We start from the raw sequence: 12,139 nt of genomic DNA, 5'->3' as shown, positions 1-12,139 counted from the left end.
CCCTCAGTACTGCCCCTCCGACAGCGCAGTGCGGCGCTCCCTCAGTACTGCCCCTCCGACAGCGCAGTACGGCGCTCCCTCAGTGCTGCCCCTCCGACAGCGCAGTACGGCGCTCCCTCAGTACTGCTTCTCCGACAGCGCAGCATGGCGCTCCCTCAGTACTGCCCCTCCGACAGTACGGCGCTCCCTCAGTACTGCCCCTCCGACAGCGCAGCACAGCACTCCCTCAGTACTGCCCCTCCGACAGCGCAGCACAGCACTCCCTCAGTACTGCCCCTCCGACAGCGCTGTACGGCGCTCCCTCAGTACTGCCCCTCCGACAGCGCAGCACAGCACTCCCTCAGTACTGCCCCTCCGACAGTGCGGCACTCCCTCAGTACTGCCCCTCCGACAGTATGGCACTCCCTCAGTACTGCCCCTCCGACAGCGCAGTACGGCGCTCCCTCAGTACTGCCCCTCCGACAGCGCAGTACGGCGCTCCCTCAGTACTGCCCCTCCGACAGCGCAGTACGGCACTCCCTCAGTACTGCCCCTCCGACAGCGCAGTACGGCACTCCCTCAGTACTGCCGCTCCGACAGCGCAGCACAGCACTCCCTCAGTACTGCCCCTCCGACAGCGCAGCACGGCGCTCCCTCAGTACTGCCCCTCCGACAGCACAGTATGGCACTCCCTCAGTACTGCCCCTCCGACAGCGCAGTACGGCACTCCCTCAGTACTGGCGCTCCGACAGCGCAGTATGGCGCTCCCTCAGTACTGCCCCTCCGACAGCGCAGTACGGCACTCCCTCAGTACTGCCCCTCCGACAGCGCAGTACGGCACTCCCTCAGTACTGCCCCTCCGACAGCGCAGCACAGCGCTCCCTCAGTACTGCCCCTCCGACAGCGCAGTACGGCACTCCCTCAGTACTGCCCCTCCGACAGCGCAGCACAGCGCTCCCTCAGTACTGCCCCTCCGACAGCGCAGCACGGCGCTCCCTCAGTACTGGCACCGGGGAGTGTCGGCCTGGATCGGAGCGGGCGCTGGAACCCACGACCTTCTGACTCACGCGTGCCACCGACTGAGTCACAACTGACACCTAAGGGAGACAGAAGAAAGAGTTGGGGTGGGGTGGGGTGGGGGAACGACGGGAGAGGCAGAGAGAACCACGACCAACAGCAACCAGGCAGCACCACGATCCCCCCAGATGTTGCTCCAGAGTGATCAGTGAGTCCAGGCAGTGACCACCCATCTCCAAACGTTACAGGCCTTGCCGTTGCGTTCAGTTCAAGCCACATGGACGGTGGAGTGATCTCTGTCGGGGGAGCGCCTGGTTCTGGGGCGTCTGGGCTTCACGTTCCAGCGTTTGAAAGCCACCAGGCTCGGAGGCGGGCGAGTCTTGTCCAAAGGCACTGTGGCGTGTCAGGGTGAGCCGAAGCCAGCAGGCGAGTCCGGGGGCGGCTAGTTCCGTCTGGTGGCCAAGCCCGCCATCATGGTCGCTTGGTGCATGTTCATGTAACGGCCGATTATCAGACGGGAGAACTGCAAGTCAGGGCAAGGCACCATCAGCAAACAGTGCACACACACAACACATTGCTAACTACATGTCGAAAGACTCCCATTTATACAGTTTCACCCCCACCCCACGTCCCACAGCGCCTCACAGCCAATGAAGTACTATCGGAGTGCGCTCACTGTTGTAATGTGGAAACGCCAATTTGCGCACAGCAAGCTCCCACACACAGCGATGTGATAATGACCCGGATCGTCTGTTTTAGTGATGTTGGTCGAGGGATAAATATTGGCCCCAGGACACCGGGGAGAACTCCCCTGCTCTTCTTCCAATAGTGGCCCCGGGATCTTTTACATCCACCCGAGGGGGCAGACGGGGCCTCGGTTTAACGTCTCATCCGAAAGACGGCCCCTCCGACAGTGCGGCGCTCCCTCAGTACTGCCCCTCCGACAGTGCGGCACTCCCTCAGTACTGCCCCTCCAACAGTGCGGCACTCCCTCAGTACCGCCCCTCCGACAGTGCGGCGCTCTCTCAGTACTGCCCCTCCGACAGTGCGGCGCTCCCTCAGTACTGCCCCTGCGACAGTGCGGCGCTCTCTCAGTACTGACCCTCCGACAGTGCGGTGCTCCCTCAGTACTGCCCCTCCGGCAGTGCGGCACTCCCTCAGTACTGCCCCTCCGACAGTACGGTGCTCCCTCAGTACTGCCCCTCCGACAGTACGGCACTCCCTCAGTACTGCCCCTCCGACAGTGCGGCGCTCCCTCAGCACTGCCCCTCCGACAGTGCGGCGCTCCCTCAGTACTGTCCCTCCGACAGTACGGCACTCCCTCAGTACTGTCCCTCCTACAGTGCGGCGCTCCCTCAGTACTACCCCTCCGACAGTGCGGCGCTCCCTCAGTACTGCCCCTCCGACAGCGCAGTACGGCGCTCCCTCAGCACTGCCCCTCCGACAGCGCAGTACGGCGCTCCCTCAGTACTGCCCCTCCGACAGTACGGCGCTCCCTCAGTACTGTCCCTCCGACAGTACGGCGCTCCCTCAGTACTGCCCCTCCGACAGTACGGCGCTCCCTCAGTACTGCCCCTCCGACAGTACGGCGCTCCCTCAGTACTGCCCCTCCGACAGTACGGCGCTCCCACAGTACTGCCCCTCCAACAGCGCAGTACGGCGCTCCCTCAGTACTGTCCCTCCGACAGCGCAGTATGGCGCTCCCTCAGTACTGCCCCTCCGACAGTACGGCGCTCCCTCAGTACTGTCCCTCCGACAGTACGGCGCTCCCTCAGTACTGCCCCTCCAACAGCGCAGTACGGCGCTCCCTCAGTACTGTCCCTCCAACAGCGCAGTACGGCACTCCCTCAGCACTGCCCCTCCTACAGCGCAGTACGGCACTCCCTCAGTACTGTCCCTCCAACAGCGCAGTATGGCGCTCCCTCAGTACCGCCCCTCTGACAGTGCAGTACGGCGCTCCCTCAGTACTGCCCCTCCGACAGTGTGGTACTCCCTCAGTACTGCCCCTCCGACAGTGCAGTACAGCGCTCCCTCAGTACTGCCCCTCCGACAGTTCAGTACAGCGCTCCCTCAGTACTGCCCCTCCGACAGCGCAGTATGGCGCTCCCTCAGTACCTCCCCTCCAACAGCGCAGTACGGCGCTCCCTCAGCACTGCCCCTCCGACAGTGCAGTACGGCGCTCCCTCAGTAGTGCCCCTCTAACAGTGCGGTACAGCACTCCCTCAGTACCTCCCCTTCGACAGCGCAGTATGGCGCTCCCTCAGTACGTCCCCTCCGACAGCGCAGTATGGCGCTCCCTCAGTACGTCCCCTCCGACAGCGCAGTATGGCGCTCCCTCAGTACCTCCCCTCCAACAGCGCAGTACGGCGCTCCCTCAGCACTGCCCCTCCGACAGCGCAGTATGGCGCTCCCTCAGTACCTCCCCTCCAACAGCGCAGTATGGCGCTCCCTCAGTACCTCCCCTCCGACAGTGCAGTATGGCGCTCCCTCAGTACTGCCCCTCCGACAGCGCAGTATGGTGCTCCCTCAGTACCGCCCCTCCGACAGTGCAGTATGGTGCTCCCTCAGTACTGCCCCTCCGACAGCGCAGTATGGTGCTCCCTCAGTACCTCCCCTCCGACAGTGCAGTATGCGCTCCCTCAGTACCGCCCCTCCGACAGCGCAGTATGGTGCTCCCTCAGTACTGCCCCTCCGACAGCGCAGTATGGTGCTCCCTCAGTACCTCCCCTCCGACAGTGCAGTATGCGCTCCCTCAGTACCTCCCCTCCGACAGCGCAGTACGGCGCTCCCTCAGTACCTCCCCTCCGACAGCGCAGTACGGTGCTCCCTCAGTACCGCCCCTCTGACAGTACGGCGCTCCCTCAGTACCGCCCCTCCGACAGTACGGCGCTCCCTCAGTACCTCCCCTCCGACAGCGCAGTACGGCGCTCCCTCAGTACTGCCCCTCCGACAGCGCGGTGCTCACCAGGCCCAGGATCCAGTCGCTGACTGCGTCGATGATCTCACCCATCAGCGGGCTCTGGCCCGTGTACTTGATGTACATCCAGGTCATCAGGGAGAGGATGGTGATGCCGATGATGAAGTTGAAGAAGACGGTGAGGAACCCGAGGCCCAGCAGCCCCAGGAAGCCCGACACCAGCTGCATTATGATGATGACCAGCAACATGGCGGCTGGCGTGCGTACAATGCTGAAGAAATTCTTGCTGCGGTTAAACTTGAGATAGCTCTCCAGCATCTCGTCCATGTCTGCCTCCAGCTGCTGTTGGTAACGTTCGCTCATCCTGCTTCCCCCCATCTTCTTCATGGAGCCGAACTTCTCCACGGCCGTCTCTCGGTACACAAAGTGTCGCTCGCGCAGCTTGCTGGGGGCCATGTAGGGCTTGTCTCCTCCGCACATCTGCACAGGGAGGTGCAAACATCGTTTCAGAACAGTGTCGGAACAGGAGGAGTTCATTCAGCCCCTCGAGCCTGTTACATTAGGAACAGGAGGAGTTCATTCAGCCCCTCGAGCCCGTTACATTAGGAACAGGAGGAGCCCATTCAGCCCCTCGAGCCTGTTACATTAGGAACAGGAGGAGACCATTCAGCCCCTCGAGCCTGTTACATTAGGAACAGGAGGAGGCCATTCAGTCCCTCGAGCCTGTTACATTAGGAACAGGAGGAGGCCATTCAGCCCCTCGAGCCTGTTACATTAGGAACAGGAGGAGGCCATTCAGCCCCTCGAGCCTGTTACATTGGGAACAGGAGGAGACCATTCAGCCCCTCGAGCCTGTTACATTAGGAACAGAAGGAGGCCATTCAGTCCCTCGAGCCTGTTACATTAGGAACAGGAGGAGGCCATTCAGCCCCTCGAGCCTGTTACATTAGGAACAGGAGGAGTTCATTCAGCCCCTCGAGCCTGTTACATTAGGAACAGGAGGAGACCATTCAGCCCCTCGAGCCTGTTACATTAGGAACAGAAGGAGGCCATTCAGTCCCTCGAGCCTGTTACATTAGGAACAGGAGGAGGCCATTCAGCCCCTCGAGCCTGTTACATTAGGAACAGAAGGAGGCCATTCAGTCCCTCGAGCCTGTTACATTAGGAACAGGAGGAGGCCATTCAGCCCCTCGAGCCTGTTACATTAGGAACAGGAGGAGGCCATTCAGCCCCTCGAGCCTGTTACATTGGGAACAGGTGGAGCCCATTCAGCCCCTCGAGCCTGTTACATTGGGAACAGGAGGAGCCTATTCAGCCCCTCGAGCCTGTTACATTAGGAACAGGAGGAGGCCATTCAGCCCCTCGAGCCTGTTACATTAGGAACAGGAGGTGGCCATTCAGCCCCTCGAGCCTGTTACATTGGGAACAGGAGGAGGCCATTCAGCCCCTCGAGCCTGTTACATTAGGAACAGGAGGAGGCCATTCAGCCCCTCGAGTCTGTTACATTAGGAACAGGAGGAGGCCATTCAGCCCCTCGAGCCTGTTACATTAGGAACAGGAGGAGGCCATTCAACCCCTCGAGCCTGTTACATTAGGAACAGGAGGAGTTCATTCAGCCCCTCGAGCCTGTTACATTGGGAACAGGAGGAGGCCATTCAGCCCCTCGAGCCTGTTACATTAGGAACAGGAGGAGTTCATTCAGCCCCTCGAGCCTGTTATATTAGGAACAGGAGGAGTTCATTCAGCCCCTCGAGCCTGTTACATTAGGAACAGGAGGAGTTGATTCAGCCCCTCGAGTCTGTTACATTAGGAACAGGAGGAGGCCATTCAGCCCCTCGAGCCTGTTACATTGGGAACAGGAGGAGCCCATTCAGCCCCTCGAGCCTGTTACATTGGGAACAGGAGGAGCCCATTCAGCCCCTCGAGCCTGTTACATTGGGAACAGGAGGACGCCATTCAGCCCCTCGAGCCTGTTACATTAGGAACAGGAGGTGGCCATTCAGCCCCTTGAGCCTGTTACATTAGGAACAGGAGGAGGCCATTCAGCCCCTCGAGCCTGTTACATTAGGAACAGGAGGAGGCCATTCAACCCCTCGAGCCTGTTACATTAGGAACAGGAGGAGTTCATTCAGCCCCTCGAGCCTGTTACATTGGGAACAGGAGGAGGCCATTCAGCCCCTCGAGCCTGTTACATTAGGAACAGGAGGAGTTCATTCAGCCCCTCGAGCCTGTTACATTAGGAACAGGAGGAGTTCATTCAGCCCCTCGAGCCTGTTACATTAGGAACAGGAGGAGACCATTCAGCCCCTCGAGCCTGTTACATTAGGAACAGAAGGAGGCCATTCAGTCCCTCGAGCCTGTTACATTAGGAACAGGAGGAGGCCATTCAGCCCCTCGAGCCTGTTACATTAGGAACAGAAGGAGGCCATTCAGTCCCTCGAGCCTGTTACATTAGGAACAGGAGGAGGCCATTCAGCCCCTCGAGCCTGTTACATTAGGAACAGGAGGAGGCCATTCAGCCCCTCGAGCCTGTTACATTGGGAACAGGTGGAGCCCATTCAGCCCCTCGAGCCTGTTACATTGGGAACAGGAGGAGCCTATTCAGCCCCTCGAGCCTGTTACATTAGGAACAGGAGGAGGCCATTCAGCCCCTCGAGCCTGTTACATTAGGAACAGGAGGTGGCCATTCAGCCCCTCGAGCCTGTTACATTGGGAACAGGAGGAGGCCATTCAGCCCCTCGAGCCTGTTACATTAGGAACAGGAGGAGGCCATTCAGCCCCTCGAGTCTGTTACATTAGGAACAGGAGGAGGCCATTCAGCCCCTCGAGCCTGTTACATTAGGAACAGGAGGAGGCCATTCAACCCCTCGAGCCTGTTACATTAGGAACAGGAGGAGTTCATTCAGCCCCTCGAGCCTGTTACATTGGGAACAGGAGGAGGCCATTCAGCCCCTCGAGCCTGTTACATTAGGAACAGGAGGAGTTCATTCAGCCCCTCGAGCCTGTTACATTAGGAACAGGAGGAGTTCATTCATCCCTCGAGCCTGTTACATTAGGAACAGGAGGAGTTGATTCAGCCCCTCGAGTCTGTTACATTAGAAACAGGAGGAGGCCATTCAGCCCCTCGAGCCTGTTACATTGGGAACAGGAGGAGCCCATTCAGCCCCTCGAGCCTGTTACATTGGGAACAGGAGGAGCCCATTCAGCCCCTCGAGCCTGTTACATTGGGAACAGGAGGACGCCATTCAGCCCCTCGAGCCTGTTACATTAGGAACAGGAGGTGGCCATTCAGCCCCTTGAGCCTGTTACATTAGGAACAGGAGGAGGCCATTCAGCCCCTCGAGCCTGTTACATTAGGAACAGGAGGAGGCCATTCAACCCCTCGAGCCTGTTACATTAGGAACAGGAGGAGTTCATTCAGCCCCTCGAGCCTGTTACATTGGGAACAGGAGGAGGCCATTCAGCCCCTCGAGCCTGTTACATTGGGAACAGGAGGAGCCCATTCAGCCCCTCGAGCCTGTTACATTGGGAACAGGAGGAGCCCATTCAGCCCCTCGAGCCTGTTACATTGGGAACAGGAGGACGCCATTCAGCCCCTCGAGCCTGTTACATTAGGAACAGGAGGTGGCCATTCAGCCCCTTGAGCCTGTTACATTAGGAACAGGAGGAGGCCATTCAGCCCCTCGAGCCTGTTACATTAGGAACAGGAGGAGGCCATTCAACCCCTCGAGCCTGTTACATTAGGAACAGGAGGAGTTCATTCAGCCCCTCGAGCCTGTTACATTGGGAACAGGAGGAGGCCATTCAGCCCCTCGAGCCTGTTACATTAGGAACAGGAGGAGTTCATTCAGCCCCTCGAGCCTGTTACATTAGGAACAGGAGGAGTTCATTCAGCCCCTCGAGCCTGTTACATTAGGAACAGGAGGAGCCCATTCAGCCCCTCGAGCCTGTTACATTAGGAACAGGAGGAGTTGATTCAGCCCCTCGAGTCTGTTACATTAGGAACAGGAGGAGGCCATTCAGCCCCTCGAGCCTGTTACATTGGGAACAGGAGGAGCCCATTCAGCCCCTCGAGCCTGTTACATTGGGAACAGGAGGAGCCCATTCAGCCCCTCGAGCCTGTTACATTGGGAACAGGAGGAGGCCATTCAGCCCCTCGAGCCTGTTACATTAGGAACAGGAGGTGGCCATTCAGCCCCTCGAGCCTGTTACATTAGGAAAAGGAGGAGGCCATTCAGCCCCTCGAGCCTGTTACATTAGGAACAGGAGGAGGCCATTCAACCCCTCGAGCCTGTTACATTAGGAACAGGAGGAGTTCATTCAGCCCCTCGAGCCTGTTACATTGGGAACAGGAGGAGGCCATTCAGCCCCTCGAGCCTGTTACATTAGGAACAGGAGGAGTTCATTCAGCCCCTCGAGCCTGTTACATTAGGAACAGGAGGAGTTCATTCAGCCCCTCGAGCCTGTTACATTAGGAACAGGAGGAGCCCATTCAGCCCCTCGAGCCTGTTACATTAGGAACAGGAGGAGTTCATTCAGCCCCTCGAGTCTGTTACATTAGGAACAGGAGGAGGCCATTCAGCCCCTCGAGCCTGTTACATTGGGAACAGGAGGAGCCCATTCAGCCCCTCGAGCCTGTTACATTGGGAACAGGAGGAGCCCATTCAGCCCCTCGAGCCTGTTACATTGGGAACAGGAGGAGGCCATTCAGCCCCTCGAGCCTGTTACATTAGGAACAGGAGGTGGCCATTCAGCCCCTCGAGCCTGTTACATTAGGAACAGGAGGAGGCCATTCAGCTCCTCGAGCCTGTTACATTAGGAACAGGAGGAGGCCATTCAACCCCTCGAGCCTGTTACATTAGGAACAGGAGGAGGCCATTCAGCCCCTCGAGCCCGTTACATTAGGAACAGGAGGAGTTCATTCAGCCCCTCGAGCCTGTTACATTAGGAACAGGAGGAGTTCATTCAGCCCCTCGAGCCTGTTACATTAGGAACAGGAGGAGCCCATTCAGCCCCTCGAGCCTGTTACATTAGGAACAGGAGGAGTTGATTCAGCCCCTCGAGTCTGTTACATTAGGAACAGGAGGAGGCCATTCAGCCCCTCGAGCCTGTTACATTGGGAACAGGAGGAGCCCATTCAGCCCCTCGAGCCTGTTACTTTGGGAACAGGAGGAGCCCATTCAGCCCCTCGAGCCTGTTACATTGGGAACAGGAGGAGGCCATTCAGCCCCTCGAGCCTGTTACATTAGGAACAGGAGGTGGCCATTCAGCCCCTCGAGCCTGTTACATTAGGAACAGGAGGAGGCCATTCAGCCCCTCGAGCCTGTTACATTAGGAACAGGAGGAGGCCATTCAACCCCTCGAGCCTGTTACATTAGGAACAGGAGGAGTTCATTCAGCCCCTTGAGCCTGTTACATTGGGAACAAGAGGAGGCCATTCAGCCCCTCGAGCCTGTTACATTAGGAACAGGAGGAGTTCATTCAGCCCCTCGAGCCTGTTACATTAGGAAAGGAGGAGTTCATTCAGCCCCTCGAGCCTGTTACATTAGGAACAGGAGGAGTTCATTCAGCCCCTCGAGCCTGTTACATTAGGAACAGGAGGAGTTGATTCAGCCCCTCGAGTCTGTTACATTAGGAACAGGAGGAGGCCATTCAGCCCCTCGAGCCTGTTCCGCCATCTAATTAGATCGTGGCTGATTTGTAACTGAACTGCAAGAACGAGCCTTGAACCCGACAGAGGTCTGTAAAATGATGAAGGGGGTTCGATAGGGTAGATGTGGAGAATGTTCCCCCTTGTGGGGGAGACCAGAACTGGGGGCCACCAATATCAGACAGTCACTGATAAACCCCAATGGGGAATTCAGGAGAAACTTCTTTACCCCGAGAGCGGTGAGAATGTGGAACTCGCTGCCACAGGGAGGTGTTGAGGTGAATAGTATCGATGTATTTAAGGGGAAGCTGGATAAACACACGGGGGAGAGAGGGATAGAAGGATGGGGTGATGGGGGGAGATGGAGAGGGGTGGGAGGGGGAGTGTGGGGCATAAACCCCGGCACGGAGCGGTGGGACATAAACCCCGGCACGGAGCGGTGGGACATAAACCCCGGCACGGAGCGGTGGGACATAAACCTCGGCACGGAGCGGTGGGACATAAATCCCGGCACGGAGCGGTGGGGCATAAACCCCGGCACGGAGCGGTGGGACATAAACCCCGGCACGGAGCGGTGGGACATAAATCCCGGCACGGAGCGGTGGGGCATAAACCCCGGCACGAAGCGGTGGGACATAAACCCCGGCACGGAGCGGTGGGGCATAAACCCCGGCACGGAGCGGTGGGACATAAACCCCGACACGGAGCGGTGGGGCATAAACCCCGGCACGGAGCGGTGGGACATAAACCCCGACACGGAGCGGTGGGACATAAACCCCCGACACGGATCGGTGGGGCCCAGTGGCCTGTGTTTGTGCCGTACATTAAAGAAATAAAGCAATTATATAGTGCCTTTCAAAAGGAAAGTAGGGTGGTTGGGAGTGAGGGAGTCGAGGGGAATGGTTTTTAAAGTGCTGTAACCTGCAGGGTTATGGACCTAGAGCTGGTAATTGGGATTAGACTGGATGACCTTTTGTTGGACGGTGCAGATATAATGGTAAGTACTGCAGGGAATAGAATATGGCCAGGGTGATCTCCTGATCTAGTTTCAATCACCTGGATGGGTCGGAGAGGAATTTTCCCAGATTTCTTCTCCCTAAGTTGGCCTGGGTTGTTATCTGGTTTTTGCCTCTCCCAGGAGATCCCATGGCTCCGGTTGGGGTGGAGTGTAGAATGTTTCAGTGTAAGGGGTGTCGCAGTTGTGTGGGGTGGACTGGTTGGGCCGGGTGCTCTTTGCCCTTCCGTCATTGTTCATAGGTTTATATGTAACCTTCAGGGCTGCTGACCGAGGGCCGTGCGGCTCTTTGTCGGCCGGCGCGGACACGATGGGCCGGAATGGCCTCCTTCTGCCCTGTAAATTTCTATGTTTCTATTTGGGATAGCTCTTGCAGAGAACCAGTACGGGTGCGATGGGTTGAATGGCCTCTGTAATGAATGCACCGGTAAGCATGCTCAGCGGCTGGGAGAGCTGTTGCGTTGGGAGGGGCTTAGCCAGTCACGTGACGTTCACAAGACTCAATAAAACCCCAGCCAGTTGGGTTCAGGGCATCCACGATGGGGCAGGTGGTTGTGAGCCTGGTGGATGAACTGGTAATGTGTGGTGTGATTGTTAAACCTTTTGCTAATAAACCAACTAGTTCTTCATAGCAATATGTTGCTGTGAATTCTTCAGCAAAGAGCCCATGAAGCAAATACATGACATGCTCGCTCTGTGCTGTGATATTCTGTGAAGTTTCACATCAACGGGTGGCGAATGTGTGCCAACCACCAAGGTCCCCGGCCTGGGGTTATTGGACAACGAAGCCCAGCCTACCTGCTCCATTGCGTTGTGGTAATACTCCTTGGCCAAAGTAATGGCCGATCGGTTATTGGCTTCTGCTGTCGCCTGTTAAAGACAAAGAGTGAGTTTATGCTCTTCGAAAAGTCTCGTCCAGTCCGGTCGCCCTGGCGAGCGCTGGTCTGGATATACAGGCCGTGCCCTGCTCGTCCTCGCATCGTCTGGGCACCTCAGCTCGGGCACTGGGGGGCTCTACCCGGCCCTTCCCCGTGACCCAGGGTAGGTCAGAGTCGCTGGGTAAAGGAACTGGGGGGCTCTACCCGGCCCTTCCCCGTGACCCAGGGTATGTCAGAGTTGCTGGGTAAAGGAACTGGGGGGCTCTACCCGGCCCTTCCCCGTGACCCAGGGTAGGTCAGAGTCGCTGGGTAAAGGAACTGGGGGGCTCTACCCGGCCCTTCCCCGTGACCCAGGGTAGGTCAGAGTCGCTGGGTAAAGGAACTGGGGGGCTCTACCCGGCCCTTCCCCGTGACCCAGGGTATGTCAGAGTCGCTGGGTAAAGGAACTGGGGGGCTCTACCCGGCCCTTCCCCGTGACCCAGGGTAGGTCAGAGTCGCTGGGTAAAGGAACTGGGGGGCTCTACCCGGCCCTTCCCTGTGACCCAGGGTATGTCAGAGTCACTGGGTAAAGGAACTGGGGGGCTCTACCCAGCCCTTCCCCGTGACCCAGGGTATGTCAGAGTCACTGGGTAAAGGAACTGGGGGGCTCTACCCGGCCCTTCCCCGTGACCCAGGGTAGGTCA

At 58.1% G+C, this 12,139-nt stretch overlaps 1 protein-coding gene across 9 annotated transcripts in view; it reads right to left on the bottom strand.

The window, feature by feature from the left end:
* LOC139239418 (atlastin-2-like) overlaps positions 1-12,139 on the bottom strand; it is a 50,248-nt gene continuing 38,109 nt past the window's right edge. For all 9 annotated transcript variants that reach the window (XM_070868132.1, XM_070868129.1, XM_070868136.1 and 6 more), the window contains 3 exons: positions 11,377-11,448; positions 3,962-4,393; positions 1-1,519 (listed from right to left, as the gene is read on the bottom strand). In XM_070868132.1, the coding sequence (XP_070724233.1) occupies positions 1,439-1,519; positions 3,962-4,393; positions 11,377-11,448 (585 nt within the window). In that variant the 3' untranslated portion in view covers positions 1-1,438. The remainder of the gene's footprint in view (positions 1,520-3,961; positions 4,394-11,376; positions 11,449-12,139) is intronic.

This window comes from Pristiophorus japonicus, chromosome 27 (assembly GCF_044704955.1).
Source record: "Pristiophorus japonicus isolate sPriJap1 chromosome 27, sPriJap1.hap1, whole genome shotgun sequence".
Classification (NCBI taxonomy): Eukaryota; Metazoa; Chordata; class Chondrichthyes; family Pristiophoridae; genus Pristiophorus; species Pristiophorus japonicus.
This window is presented reverse-complemented; position numbering and strand designations above follow the sequence as displayed.